The sequence below is a fragment of the Hypomesus nipponensis genome, chromosome 16, assembly GCF_054491055.1.
Source record: "Hypomesus nipponensis isolate SF chromosome 16, ASM5449105v1, whole genome shotgun sequence".
NCBI lineage: Eukaryota > Metazoa > Chordata > Actinopteri > Osmeriformes > Osmeridae > Hypomesus > Hypomesus nipponensis.
Window position 1 is genome coordinate 5,042,654 of NC_140376.1, and position 13,346 is coordinate 5,055,999.

The 13,346-nt window shown below is 39.8% G+C and overlaps 1 protein-coding gene across 1 annotated transcript; it reads right to left on the reverse strand.

Moving 5' to 3' along the window:
• Positions 1-7,604: 7,604 nt before the first annotated feature.
• r3hdm4 (R3H domain containing 4) lies at positions 7,605-13,296 on the reverse strand. Its single transcript, XM_084676185.1, has 8 exons — positions 13,114-13,296; positions 12,205-12,362; positions 11,923-12,047; positions 10,850-10,964; positions 10,487-10,572; positions 10,105-10,190; positions 9,435-9,490; positions 7,605-9,237 (listed from the first exon to the last, which is right to left on the reverse strand). The coding sequence occupies exons 1-8, from the start codon at positions 13,149-13,151 to the stop codon at positions 9,134-9,136; spliced, it is 768 nt and encodes a 255-aa protein (XP_084532311.1). The 5' UTR covers positions 13,152-13,296; the 3' UTR covers positions 7,605-9,133.
• Between the last annotated feature and the right edge of the window lie 50 nt (positions 13,297-13,346).

Sequence of the window (13,346 nt, forward strand, 5' to 3'; positions counted from 1 at the left end):
CCAAAAAGGAATCTTGACTGCTTTCGAAGAAAATATTCTGGGGAAAGCATCAGCTCAGAAACAGAGAGGAAACCCCTGAGATACAGTATGATTCAGCAACAATACAAATGTAAAGGGGGGGAATTCCGTGACACCTGAATCAATCACTGAGGGGTTCCATTGTTGTGTCATTTGGCCTTATAGTGACATTACGGTGACACCAGAAAATGAATCTGAACATGAGTGACATAGAAAATGGTTTAATGGGCTGGACATGTTTGGCACAATGTGCACCTGGTATCTTTTATGTGAAATGGATATCAGCTGACTTAGCATTAAACTCTAAGCTGTGCACCACACAGTGCAGGGGGAAAGGTCTTCATTTGGATTGGGTCATATCTGGGTCAGGGCAAAAGATAAGAGATACACACAATGTTCTAGAATCAATAACACACAGTGTTCTAGAATCAATAGCACACGATGTTCTAGAATCAATAGCACACAGAGAAATTAAGATGGATTATCAAGGATGTTGCATCACAGAGTTTGACAGCAGTTGTGAACATTTTCACTTGGACTCATTTAATTGACAGTCCAAAAACAATGGCACAGTTAAAATCGTAAAAGGTCCCTTTGATTACGTCTCTGTGTCTGCAGGCAACACTACATAACAAGATGTTTGTTTTATCAGGATGTAAAAGACATTCAGTACTTATTCACACCACATACAGTACCAGCAGCAGCTGTCTCACTGCAATCCTTCAAGCCAAAATAGTAGCATACAGGACTATAACATTTTATCTTATTTTATAGTTTTTTTTATTGCTTATCTTTCGAAAGACAAATGAGTCACGGCATCAAAGGGAAACTCCCGTGTGTCTGTCTGATCTCTTCATATAACGTCCTAAATTTGTTCCGCTGAAGTTATCTTGGGAACCCCATTCCAAGTCACAGCTACAGAAATGATGGAACCAAACTGAGCAGCATGCATCAAATCATGAATGCCGTTTTTATGACAAAGCCAAAAGACGAACAAAAAGGTACACAGATTTGTTAATCTCTTTTGTTCGTTTATTCCAGTGCATGTTGTCAGGGGTGACCGGGTGCTGTGCGTCGTTCAGTTACTATACATGCAACGCAACTCTGGTTTCAAACTCGGCGAGGCAAGCAAACCATTCCCACTAAATGTCAATGTCAGGTGTTTTTTTGTGGGCAATTTCTGCTTTAATGTATACCTTAACTGATGCAGGGAGGGAGAAACAGGAAATGTAAGAGAGAAAGAGGTAAGGGAGAGAGAGATAGGGGAGGACATGCAGACAGTTGCCCGGGGTGGATTTGAACCTGCGTTGAGGCCTTAGCCTTGACAGCGGAGCCACTGGGTTGCACCAATCTCAGGTAGTTCAATAAAGCAATATTAGATGTGACCTTTTATCACCACAAAGTCCTCTCTGAGTTCAAACGTAAATGCAAGCAGCTGTCCACTTGCCCTGGAGCCCTTGGTTAACAGAGGGTGAGGGCTAAGCAGCTAGGTAGGCCAGAAGAAACACCAAGCGGTTGAACGGCTATAGGAAGGACAAGTGGAGGATGAGGGGAGCTAACGGGTTAAACGTGTCCTAACTACTGGCACACAGAGTGGGGGCAAAAGATTGCACGGTCTGAACAAACAGAACAGGGAGATAAGGAAAAGCGCAGAGGGTCTAATTCCAGAGAGATAAAGCAAGGCATCGCCTCACATGCAGGGTCTGCAGAAGTCCAATATCAACTGGCTTTTAACATACCTCCTGGGATGAAGAACGCAATGAAATCTATCGACTCGATTGTGAACGTTCACTGATTAACTGTAGGTAGAACGCAGACACGAGTTGATGGTGCAAAAACCTTAAGGTAAAGAAACAGAAAGTAGTAGGCAGCTGAATTCAAGACGTTTTTCTGATTAACAGCCCAGCCCATTATTAAAATATAAAATTGGGCAATGGTAGTCTGCAATTACAGACTCCAGTGATCTGTGACCTTCGTCCCAGCCTACACAGTGTTTCACGGCCTTGATTCTAAAGCAGAGCGTGTAGGCAAAACTGCCATTACAGAATATTACTGTATATCATGTTTTGCTTTACAGTTGCCAAGCGCCGTATTAAGACTTATAACAAAATGTGCTGAACTGAAGTCTTATAGAGCTCTTATGAAATCAGAAGGAAAAAATTGACACGTTTCTTCATTGGCCAGGGGGCGAATTGGGCAAACTCGATATTGCTCACATGTCATTTCCTCATTTCCATTTCACATAGGATCTAAACCTAACAGTTGTCATTGTTCTCACCACCCTCCCCCCACCCCTCTTCCATTAAAGAAAACAAAACGAAAAGTCGGTCAACGGTATTGGTATATATTATATGTGGCACTTTCTCACATTCCACTTAGTATTAGCAGGGATGAAAGCAACAGTGGCTCCATTGAGCTGCACAACACCAACAACCACATCATTGAGGAACTGTCACACACAGACTGGTCACGCACCTTCCACCAACGTCTTCTGCAATCCGGCGGAGCGATTGGCGCTAAAATCTGATTAGCGAAGCCTGGCATTATTAATGTTAGCAGCTATGACTCAAAGACTGATGGTATTCACTAAGTCTTATACTTATTATACCATTTATGGATTATGTCAAGCCCTTCAGTAAAATTTAAACATGTACAATGGACCAATATTATTAAGGCCTACAGGATTGTTCTGTGTTTTTTTTTTTTTTTACTCATTTTCACAGCAATATACAGAAACCATCGGATATATGGAATGCATCTAGAGGAAGCATTTAGTTAGCATGAACATTTATGATGTTCATCCTTGACACATAAGCTAGGCTCGGCTGGGCAGGATTGGGTTGGGCTTGGCTAACACTACAAACACACTACCCTCCCTCCAAACCTCTCACCAATCAAAACATTCTATTCATTCATTAGCCAGTTGGAACGTGTTAGAAATAAGCTTCCATGGTAACCTTTAGACATCAGCACAGGTAAAGGCTGTTTGAATCGGTTCTCACCATTGAATCTGATACCATCACCCAGAGGGTGGGGACTTCAATCATAAATGCAGGATCATAAAAACTTGACAAACTAGTTTGTTTTCAAGATGTGGGGGAGGTCATGTCATTGTGATCTTCCACAATCAGCTCTTCATAAATTGGAGACAAACATGTTCAACAAGGAGGATCGCAGATCTGTATGTGGCTATATAAAACATGCTCCTTGTGCAAATGTGTTGATGTTGGTCATTGTCTTACATGGAACACCAGTGCGTTGGCTGCATGTATGTTGATGACATGCATGCATAGCATGCAACGCATTCAGGATCCAGGGGCAAAAGAATATGAGTGATTTCATGACTACTTTTATTCCGGCGGCATGCTGCCAGCTTCCTCCTCCAGAGCACACTGAAGCCAAGGGCTGTAAATATCAAAACACAAATAAACCTCCTTGATGGACACATACGCGTGTGTCGAGTGTGCACTGGTATCCAGGCAGACGCATACAAGGATAGCTTTGGGGATCCATGCTGACCAGTACACATCGACGAGCAGTTGTCCACAAAAACGTACAGGCCATAGCAGGGTTATTAGGGGTGTGGATACCGTGGCATGACCCATAGCGAGATCCTTCCCAATGCTCCGCTCGACCTACGTCACCGTCAGCCGGATGGGATTCCCCATAGCTCAGTGTGAAGATCTTTTCTTTTTTTTTCTTTCACATTTTTTGGCAGGAAAAACACAGAAATGGTCTGCCTGCCAAAAAGACTCTTTGAAATGTAGGTTTTGGCTGCAGAACAACTGACAACAAGCCAATTTATGACACGTTTTCATGTTTTAAGAGGAACTAAATTCTGGAAGTGAGATAACATCATAGACTTGCATAAAATGAAAACCTTTGGGGGTTTGTCGACAGTTGATCTTGTTGAACGCAAGGCGAAAGGTCCATGTTCAAGCTATCCATAGTGTGAACTACCCACAGACTTAATATAATCTGACATAACTGGTGCCAGTACATAAGGTTAAACTAGACAACCAGTTGTCACCTGAGCAGCATTACTGTTTCCGATAAAACTGACTCAAACCTGTTTGACCTGTCTTGTATGAATACAGATTTGTCCTCAAAACAAATAACCAGTTTAGAGGCCAACAAATCATGTAATTACTAAGATACTGCAAAGTTGATGTTTGATAGTGAGCATTAATGATGAAAAGCTCAATTGTCCAATTAACTATCATCTACAAATATGCTTTCAGTTACACTTCATATAGACTGTAACTGAGACTAATCCAATTGCACATTAAAAAGGGTATAGGACCAAGCATTTTCACAGTAAAACATTACAGATTTTCTATAAAATACTACATATAACATATGAATTGCCAAAATTATTTGATGTGTCGAACCAGACATTTGTTGTTTACCACCATTTTTTGCAATTTCCCTTTCAGACAGCACAAAACAAAAAAAAACATTAGTGAACCAATGGTGCATTCAAAACATCAGTAGCTAAATAGCATAGAAACAATAACAACCTTTAAAGAGAGAGAAACAAAAACAGGGCACAGACAAGTCATGTTATTCATTAGGCTGGCTTCATTAAGGAACGGAGGCCTTTAAGACCAGAACTTGATCACCAACCATACGTTCCTAATCCACAGATGTCTAATCACAAAACCAATCCCTTTTACTCAGGAGGCCCTGATGGATCCGTTCATGTTAGAATGGATGTTACAAGTTTACAGGATGCAGAGTTGGGTAAATGGCACATAAACTTTGTGGCATAAAATGTTTTCCAGTGTCCACAGATCAGTATGGTCTAAAGAATGAAACATTTTAAGGGAAGTAGTAAATGTGTACAGTAGATAGGTGAAGAGATTCTGTGCATTTTAGATTAAAACTGGATTATCAAGCATCATTAGCAAAGTTATCACACCATCAAACCACATAACATCCTGTTCATCGTAAGTAAGGTTTTTGTTAGTGACTGAACAGGGTAAGAAAGTGATTCAGACTGTGATTAAAATCATTTATCTATGTTATGTAACATAGTTAAAGGTAAAATTCTTTACACACAAAGAAGAGTAACTTTTTCCTGTTTATCAGTGACATTCACAGAACAAGTGTTCACCTAATTCCATGCTTTGGTTCACAAAGAGGTGTTAAACAATACTTTCTATCCAACTTTGATTATGCACACATGACTTTAGATGCATGACAGTCTCACATCTAGTCATACAACAAAACAGCTTTAGGCAACGACATCAATTGTATCATGTTGTTGGCATTTCAAAGCCAACTGATTGCTTGATGTATGGCGCAATATTGGGTTTAGCTGCCTATTTGGCTGTTCCAATATGCAAAGCGTTTGTGTGTGTAAATGTGTTTAACTTCCACCAGACAGAAACGGTGCAGTCTTTAGATTAAGACATATTAAAAAAAACCTGTGTCTTCTCGATTGTGTTTGTAGACAATTGTAGGCCTTTGCCAAATCAAAAATTTATAAAGCAGGATGGCCTCGTAGGCGCCATCGTCACGAAGACAGCCATGTACGTATTTGACGCCGCCTATAAAGTAATTTGACTTCTTTAATTTATTACGTTCGAAATGTACGACTACATAAAACATCGGAAATTTCTGGTAAATCGCAAGAAGCCTATATGTCTATTTACGGTAGACTACTAAACTATTCAAACGTTGAGCGTTACACATGAGCTCAAAATGCAAACTGATGACTTTCGCAGTGGTCCTATATTTCCTTTGCCAAGCAAATAAACAGAATATAGCCTTCTCCGAGTTCACTCTTCGCAGAAAAATCAACATTTTACAAAAATGACTTCTGCACATCCCTGGCTGAAGCTATTTGCATTTACATGACGACCCCATGCTACCTAGGAGAGCGCTTTCGTTAATAAATGTAAAAGGGAAAAACTGTTGATCATACACAGCTACATTGTGAATTCATCACGGACAGCCTGTAAGCACATACGGCCGCCTGTACGCAGCCTATAGGAAGAGTCTACTTAATGTAGCCTGACTGAAACATAAACGTATGGTGATATTAATATAGTCTATGTAAGCCAAAGGTATAAGAAATAAGAAAAAACCTACCAAATGTCTTCCGTTTGTTTTACCACTCTTGGGAACCGGAAGAAACATTCCTGATTTCCACTGGATCCACGGCGTTGTGGTGCGTATCGATTGGATTTTGTGCAGAAATGTAACGATATCATTGGGCGGTGCTCATACTACACAATTGCTACATTAATTCGATTTCTGAGTATGGCTCGATTCAGAGGTTACATAGTATCTTTGCGTAATCTAAGGCGTGCTCACAGTCAAATCATTGGTTGACAAACAGCAATCAGACGCAAATTCCTAACCTCTGAATCAGAGGGGCCAACCTACCCCAATAAAAAAGGGAATGTCGGTCAATGCAAATATAGTGAAGTCACTAACAGGAACCAATCCTAACTGACTTTTACCAATAGATTACAACTAAGTGTCTGAGAACTATAAACGTGCCATATTTATCCTATTCTAAAATACTCAACATTTCTCTCTACCTTGCACATCTCGACTTGGTCATTACGTCTGAACTGTAACTATATACAGTAGATTGTCCCTTAGCGTTTGTATTGTACATACCATTTACGGTTTTTGGCCACGTCCCCTTGGTTGTGATCGCTTTAACCCTATGTAGGCGGGTGGTCTATCTGTGCTTAACAAAGGCAATGGAAAGTAAGCGAATCAATCTAATGAAAGAATGGAAAATTAGTATGATCTAAGATCGGTCTCGTCATAATAATATGTTTTTGTTATTTTAGCCAGTGATTTGAAGAGATCCCTATGTCATTTCTAAACCGTTCTAAAAGTCAGTGGAATTTACAAAAACCTTTTTATCACAGTAAAATATAATTGTACAATTATTTAAATTTAATAAAGTCAACTGTAAATGATCACAGATGCATTTTACAGAACTTTTTTTGTCGAAAATTTTCGAAAATACGTCTCATACGTGATGTTCCACGTCTTCTAACATTTTAATTTGCTATGGTAGATAGGCTACAAGGTTATAATTGATTAAATGAAGCATACATTCTGACCAAATGCTTTATTACAAAACAAAGTTGTAATGCATGACCTAAACCATAGAAGAGCATTTCTTTGGAATATTCGTATCAATCATTTTTCAGGATTAGAGTGCCATCTCATGGAGAAAATACTGGCCATTATTTAAGAATTTTAATTTAGACAAGCTTTACCCAAGAATAATTAAATGACAAAAGCTGAAAGCACCATGCCATGCCTTTGTTTGAAAGTAAACATTAACTAAGCATACATTTATGAATTGTATTTGTAACCAGAAACCGAGGCTTTGACTACATGCCTATCCAATACCTAGTTTAGGAAGACAATGTGCAATTGCAAATCTGTTTCTCAGACCCCATATTGTCTCTTATCCACCCAGGGGACAACAGCATTCTTCATGTTTCTCATTCAACCATTTCATCTGGTTCAATAAAAAACTGGAGGTGTGGTTTGTGGGAAATGGAAAAAAGAATTTGAATTCAGGTTATTGAATTACCAAGTGACAATCATTGAAGAGTTAATTAATTATTTATTGAAAATCTTTCAGACAAATGTTGGCACTCATCAGTTTAAATTGCACAACCTAATTCCTAGATTTAAGTTTAAAGTTAAAACTACATTCAACATCCCTATTTTTATTTATTTCCTGATATTAATAAAATATGTACTGACATACAGTAAACGTTCACAACAAAGTAACACTTTTCTCCAAAGCATCTTATATAAAGCTTTGAGATAATCCTATTCCAACAAGTTTACAATCTATGTTGGCACACGACATTAGGGAGCTAAATATTTACAGCATAACTAGTACCCACATTTTCTATAAAGTTGTAAAAAACAAGTGGAGAGTTGTTGTTACAATTAAAAATGTTTAACTAAGTTCCCCCTACACTGTGTATTAACAATTTCAAAGAATTACGCTCAGTGAAATCACACATAACATTCATAGTGGGAGGTTGAAAGCCTGAGAAACTGAATTTCACATACAGAAGCATATAAACTTTGGTTATTGACAGAAACAAAATGGCAGGTCGAGGTGAATCCATCTTTGATAGCACAGAAACATTTATAATTTAAATAACCTGAATGTTTGTTTTCAAAAGCCTATTAATACAAATGTATAAATACAAAGATAAATATGTAGAAAACCCACAACATGCATTTATAAGGCATAAGTGCTTGTCTAGGGGTTGGGTAGGCTGAGAGTCAAATCACTGAATGTTTGCCAACATTACATCAATTGCCATTAATTTCTCATTGACTCATTACTACTCTTGCATGTAAACAGTAGAACTGCTTCACATTCCATACAGATGTTAATAAACTCTGTAAAGGAGCTGTAAATAATTTAGTGTTGATGGAAATCAGATGGTAAAAATGACACTATTTGGTACAGCATGTAATCAATAAGCAATGTTAACCGTTTGGTTACAGCAAAAAGAGAAAATAAATGAATGCAGGGACACAATCTTTCATAATGGATGTTTTGCCCTTTGTTGTGCATTAACTAATGCAGTGAATGAGAAGAGAAAGCTACCCAAAGTTCATAAATTAGAAAAGCGTATTCCCATTATTTCAAAATCATGCAATAGCCTCCCTGAAATTTTGGTGAATACATTTCTACTTTACATACGCTTACATGTGAATTAAACTGTGCAGTTACCTTTTTATGTTCAACCAAAACAATACAATTTACAGTATACATTGAGTCATCAGATATGGTATCTGTGCTTAGGGACTGGCTTTTTCTTTTCTTTTTTTTAGGGGCACCAAGGAGAACAGACAATCGTCATCGGTAATGACAATCCGTTTTCTGCCCAGTTCCAATCACATTATAGTGGCTTTGCCCCTTCCTCTATTAAGAGTGCAGATCTGAATTGTAAACACTGTTATAGACAATTCACCTACCATGGCATAGCAATCAAGGTGGAGCTGGCATTTTAAACCTTGTGTCTCTTGCTACCCGTGTTTTTAAGCATGCATGGTGTAGGTTTCTAGGCATTCAGATGGAACTGGTCCAGGGGTCTCTGTTGCCTCAGCTCATCTGCTCCAGGTAGGCAGAGAGCAGGGGGCAGGGCGGCAGGAACGCCTCCTGCTTGTTCATAACCTCAGTCTGGCGGGCCCCCTTAAAATCAGAGCCTGGATGACAAAAGCGAAGAAAAAATAAGAACAAACAAAAGACAGTTGGAGACAGTTGGAGGTGAAAGACCGAAGCATAATACACATCCTGTCACACAACCGTCCTCCCAACCTACAATGTCCTTGATGTATGTAAACATGATTATGGGAATGTCATTTTTGATGGGTACTGTAGTGGAATTAACCATTCTACTTACTGGCTGACACAAGGTCCATGTACTGACAGATGGCGTGGAGGAGGAGCCTCTCAAAGCTGATTTCAAACAAATACAAACGCATAGAGGAACAACTTTGAGGTGCTGTTTTCAGATCCTTTTCACACCGTCTCAAGAGCAGTGGTTCCCAGCCCTGGTCCTCAGGACACCCCTGTCCTGCATGTTTTAGATGTTTCCCTGCTCCAACACACCTGATTCAAATGAATGGGTCGTTATCTAGCACTGCAAAAGCCTGCTTATGACCATTCATTTGAATCAGGTGTGTTGGAGTAGGGAAACATCTAAAACATGCAGGACAGGGGTTCCCTGAGGACCATGGTTGGAAACCACTGCTTTAGAGGAACATGCTGTCCTCTACATTTAATTATAATAGTAGGTTTAAGAACAGACTTTTTATCATGAGTAATTGAAACTCCTGTGTGTATGTCTCTAAGCAGACAACTAGACATCCTAAACAAGGGTTGACTTGAGCCTCAGAAGACAGGATTTCCCTTGCAGGGATTATCTATATGTTGCTTAGTATGTGTGGCAATGTACCTTACAACAGTAACAAGAAGTACATTTCTTCCTCTTCATCTCAGGTCAGCCTAGAGTCAGGCATGGGTTCCTATCATGTAGTCTAGATGTAAAGTCTTTCGAGGGCATAGTGTACCTGCTTCTAAGGTGGGTGGTGTAAACAGATTGGGGCTGAGCTGCGAAGAAACTCAGCAGGTTTTCCTCCAGCAACTCCAGAGTCCCCTAATAACAACAACAGAAAGAGGAATTGGTATGGTGCGCCAGCACGGATGACAAATTACATTTGTCTCAACGTTTTAAATCCCAATACGGGGAGTCAGGTGGCTGAACAGTTAGGGAATCGGGCTGGTAATCAGAAGGTTGTTGGATTGATTCCCAGCTGTGCCAAAAAATGACGTTGTGTCCTTGGGCAAGGCACTTCACCCTACTTGCCTCGGGGAGAATGTCCCTGTACTTACTGTAAGTCGCTCTGGATAAGAGCGTCTGCTAAATGACTAAATGTAATGTAATGTACTTACAATAGGGATTTGCTTGCGCTTAAGAGTAGCACGCAGCCTTCGGTCGATTCTTTGGAAGCATTCCTGGGCGTTGAAAGCTGGATTTACTGCAAAGAAAACAAAGTTAGAGTAGTAAAACTATAATTTTGACTATAACTAAAATGTCTCGAAGACAACATTTGAATTTCCCTTTTTATCCGATACAAAGATAATCTTGAAAAACGATTGTGAATACAAATTCCAAATACTGTTCACTGACCTGACTTGCGTGTCATCAGTGTAATATGAAAGTCCATTAAACTATCACTATGTACAGTAGGTATGCAAGCACATAGGGATCTTGGGCATAACGAATCACTGTGGGCGATGACCATGTCATCTCACCCTCTCTCTGGTCTTTCAGACCCTTGTGGGAGCCACTCCTCTTGGCCTCCTCCTCCAGCAAGGCCAGCAGCTGCTCCTGTTCCTCTCCAGAGCGGTTCATGAAGTCATTCCAGGGCTGAACAAGGACAACAGGAAAAGCCAAATTTCTTATTTTCTTTTGTGAAACTCATTTAGCAGACGCTTTTATCTAAAGCGACACACGGGAGGGAATTTGAACCTGTGACCTCTTCATACAGAGGCAACTGCTCTACACCACTCCCCCACTTCTATAAGCATACTGCAAATAGAAAGTACTGCTGATAATTAAGGCTCATCTGCATGTCAACTAGAAGTCGTTCATTTTTTGTGTGCCTCACAAGCATGATGGAGGACAAGATTTGGTTTCTGTTTGACAGTTTCTTCCTGTTTATGAAATGCTACGTGAGTGCATTCTCATGAATTGCATGATTCTCAACCCACTGAATCTCTGTGGGTTGCCACAGTATGTACATTCACTGTCTGTTTGAATTTGGTAACAATGAGTTGCAGAAAAGCAACATTTTATGGTTCCCACTTTTTCTGTTGGTAAATATTGCGGAACATGTAATCTGATCACAGGCTAAGAAAGAAAAACACCTAGCCTTGTAAGGATCTGAATATGACTGATCTTTTCTGATGGAGTTGTGCCCCGTTGATTCCACCTGTCCAACAATATATTGCAATACAACATTTTTACAATATGTATTGTAGAGTTATGGCAATATTTTTACAAGATGATGTTTGGTCCTATTGGCTGAGCAACCAGCACGCAACCTACTCTGCACCTGCGTCATGCGTGCATTTACAGAAATCGCTTACAACTAAATTGTATGTACAACAAAAAAATAATTGAAAATGTTTAATATCTTGGAAATAAATCTGTTAATTGAATTTCAGTTTCATTTAAAATGTTGTTCAAAATATTGTAATACGTATTGTATTGTACACCCAGTATCGTGATACGTATTGAATTGTGAGCTCAGTGTATCGTTACACCCCTACTGTCCATGCAATAAGGTTCCTTGAACAATCATTCTGGAGAAACATGCACCTACCTCAACATAGTTGCCGTTGGTACAGGCCTCAGTGAAAATGGAAGGAATGGCTGGGTAACTACTGCACATGTCAATCTCATCTTTGGTGCACTCATCTCTCTCAAGGAGGTTCGCAAGGAAGCGAGCTGTTCAGGTGAAGAAAAGGTAACATTAATACAAATTCACATTAATTCCAGTACAGCACTAAGATGACGAGGAGATCCAGAGATGTACTCAGACAAGCAAAACGTTATTTGCAATGCAGCAATCCTCGAGAAACTATTATATATTTCTAGAACTTACTGTTCTCCAGCCTACGAAGGCTCTTCTTGCCTTTGGCCCTGGGAGTGAGGTCAGAGTTGCGTATGGCTTGGTTAATGTAATACTGCTTCTTCTTTGTGGGAGAGGCACGTTTGGCAGGTGAATTGGGCAGAGAGGTACACTTGCGTTCCTCGATCAGGCTAAGGGTACACAAGGACAAGAATTAGAAAGTCGCTTGAGTTATGCTGTCAGACGGGATAAGGGTTGGACACATTAGCAGCCACAGCAAGGTGCAGATTTAATATAATTGAGAGGGATGTAGTTTGTGTATCACCCAGACATTAAATGCACTGTGACTGGGTGAAAGGAAGTTTTAAATATGACATCCACTGAGAGAGAAAAAAAAACTGGGTCAGTGGGTGTAGATTTCAAAGCAACGCCCCATCTGGTTTCCCTGCCTCTGAATGGCTGACGTGTTGTAGCACCACTAACCAGCACTTAGAAACAACAGACCTACAGTGCTTTAGAAAAACAGGAACTATGTTGACCTACACAGGAATAGGTTGCTATATCATATGAAAAGATTGTAAACGAGACAGTACAAACGACACTATCCACACATGCTATAGGTAGCATCAGCTAAATACATGAACGTTAAAACATGTATGTTTTTATTTTATTTTTAGCAGCTCAGATTAGCTGACAATTTAACAGTCCTGTGGGTTAGGGGGGTTTGTCAAATCTGACATCGTCGATTGACAATTTGCTGGGCGAGTTTTAGGAACTACCTACTTGCTCGCTAAAACGCACTGCAAACATTGTCGATAAGGGTTGGGGTTAAAAAAAACTAGCCGAGCAAGATGCCTCGCAAACTAGTCAAGCTAAGCTTACTACCTTGGCTATTGTTGTGCATACTAGCATAGGCTAACTACAGACTGTAACGTTACTCACATAAAATCCGGTTCCTCATTATTTGTCAGAACAACCATTTTACACAAGGAAAAGGAACAGGAAGCTATAATAGATAAAGTCCCGATGGACTAAAAACTGAAAATAGCTAATTTAGATTTCTAGTTAGTTACAAGCTTGCAATGGAGCTAGCTAGAAGATACAGCCCCCTATACAGAAATAGCAGTCAACCAAGATCTTTTTAGTCCCCGCCTTTGGATTTGCGCGGAGACCAG

Coding starts and splice junctions, on each gene's coding strand:
- r3hdm4 (XM_084676185.1), bottom strand. CDS start 13,151: ATGGTTGTTCTGACAAATAATGAGGAACCGGATTTTAT. Junction 12,048..12,204: donor CCTTCGTAGGCTGGAGAACA/GTAAGTTCTAGA, acceptor TCACCTGAACAG/CTCGCTTCCTTGCGAACCTC. Junction 10,573..10,849: donor TCTGAAAGACCAGAGAGAGG/GTGAGATGACAT, acceptor TTTTCTTTGCAG/TAAATCCAGCTTTCAACGCC.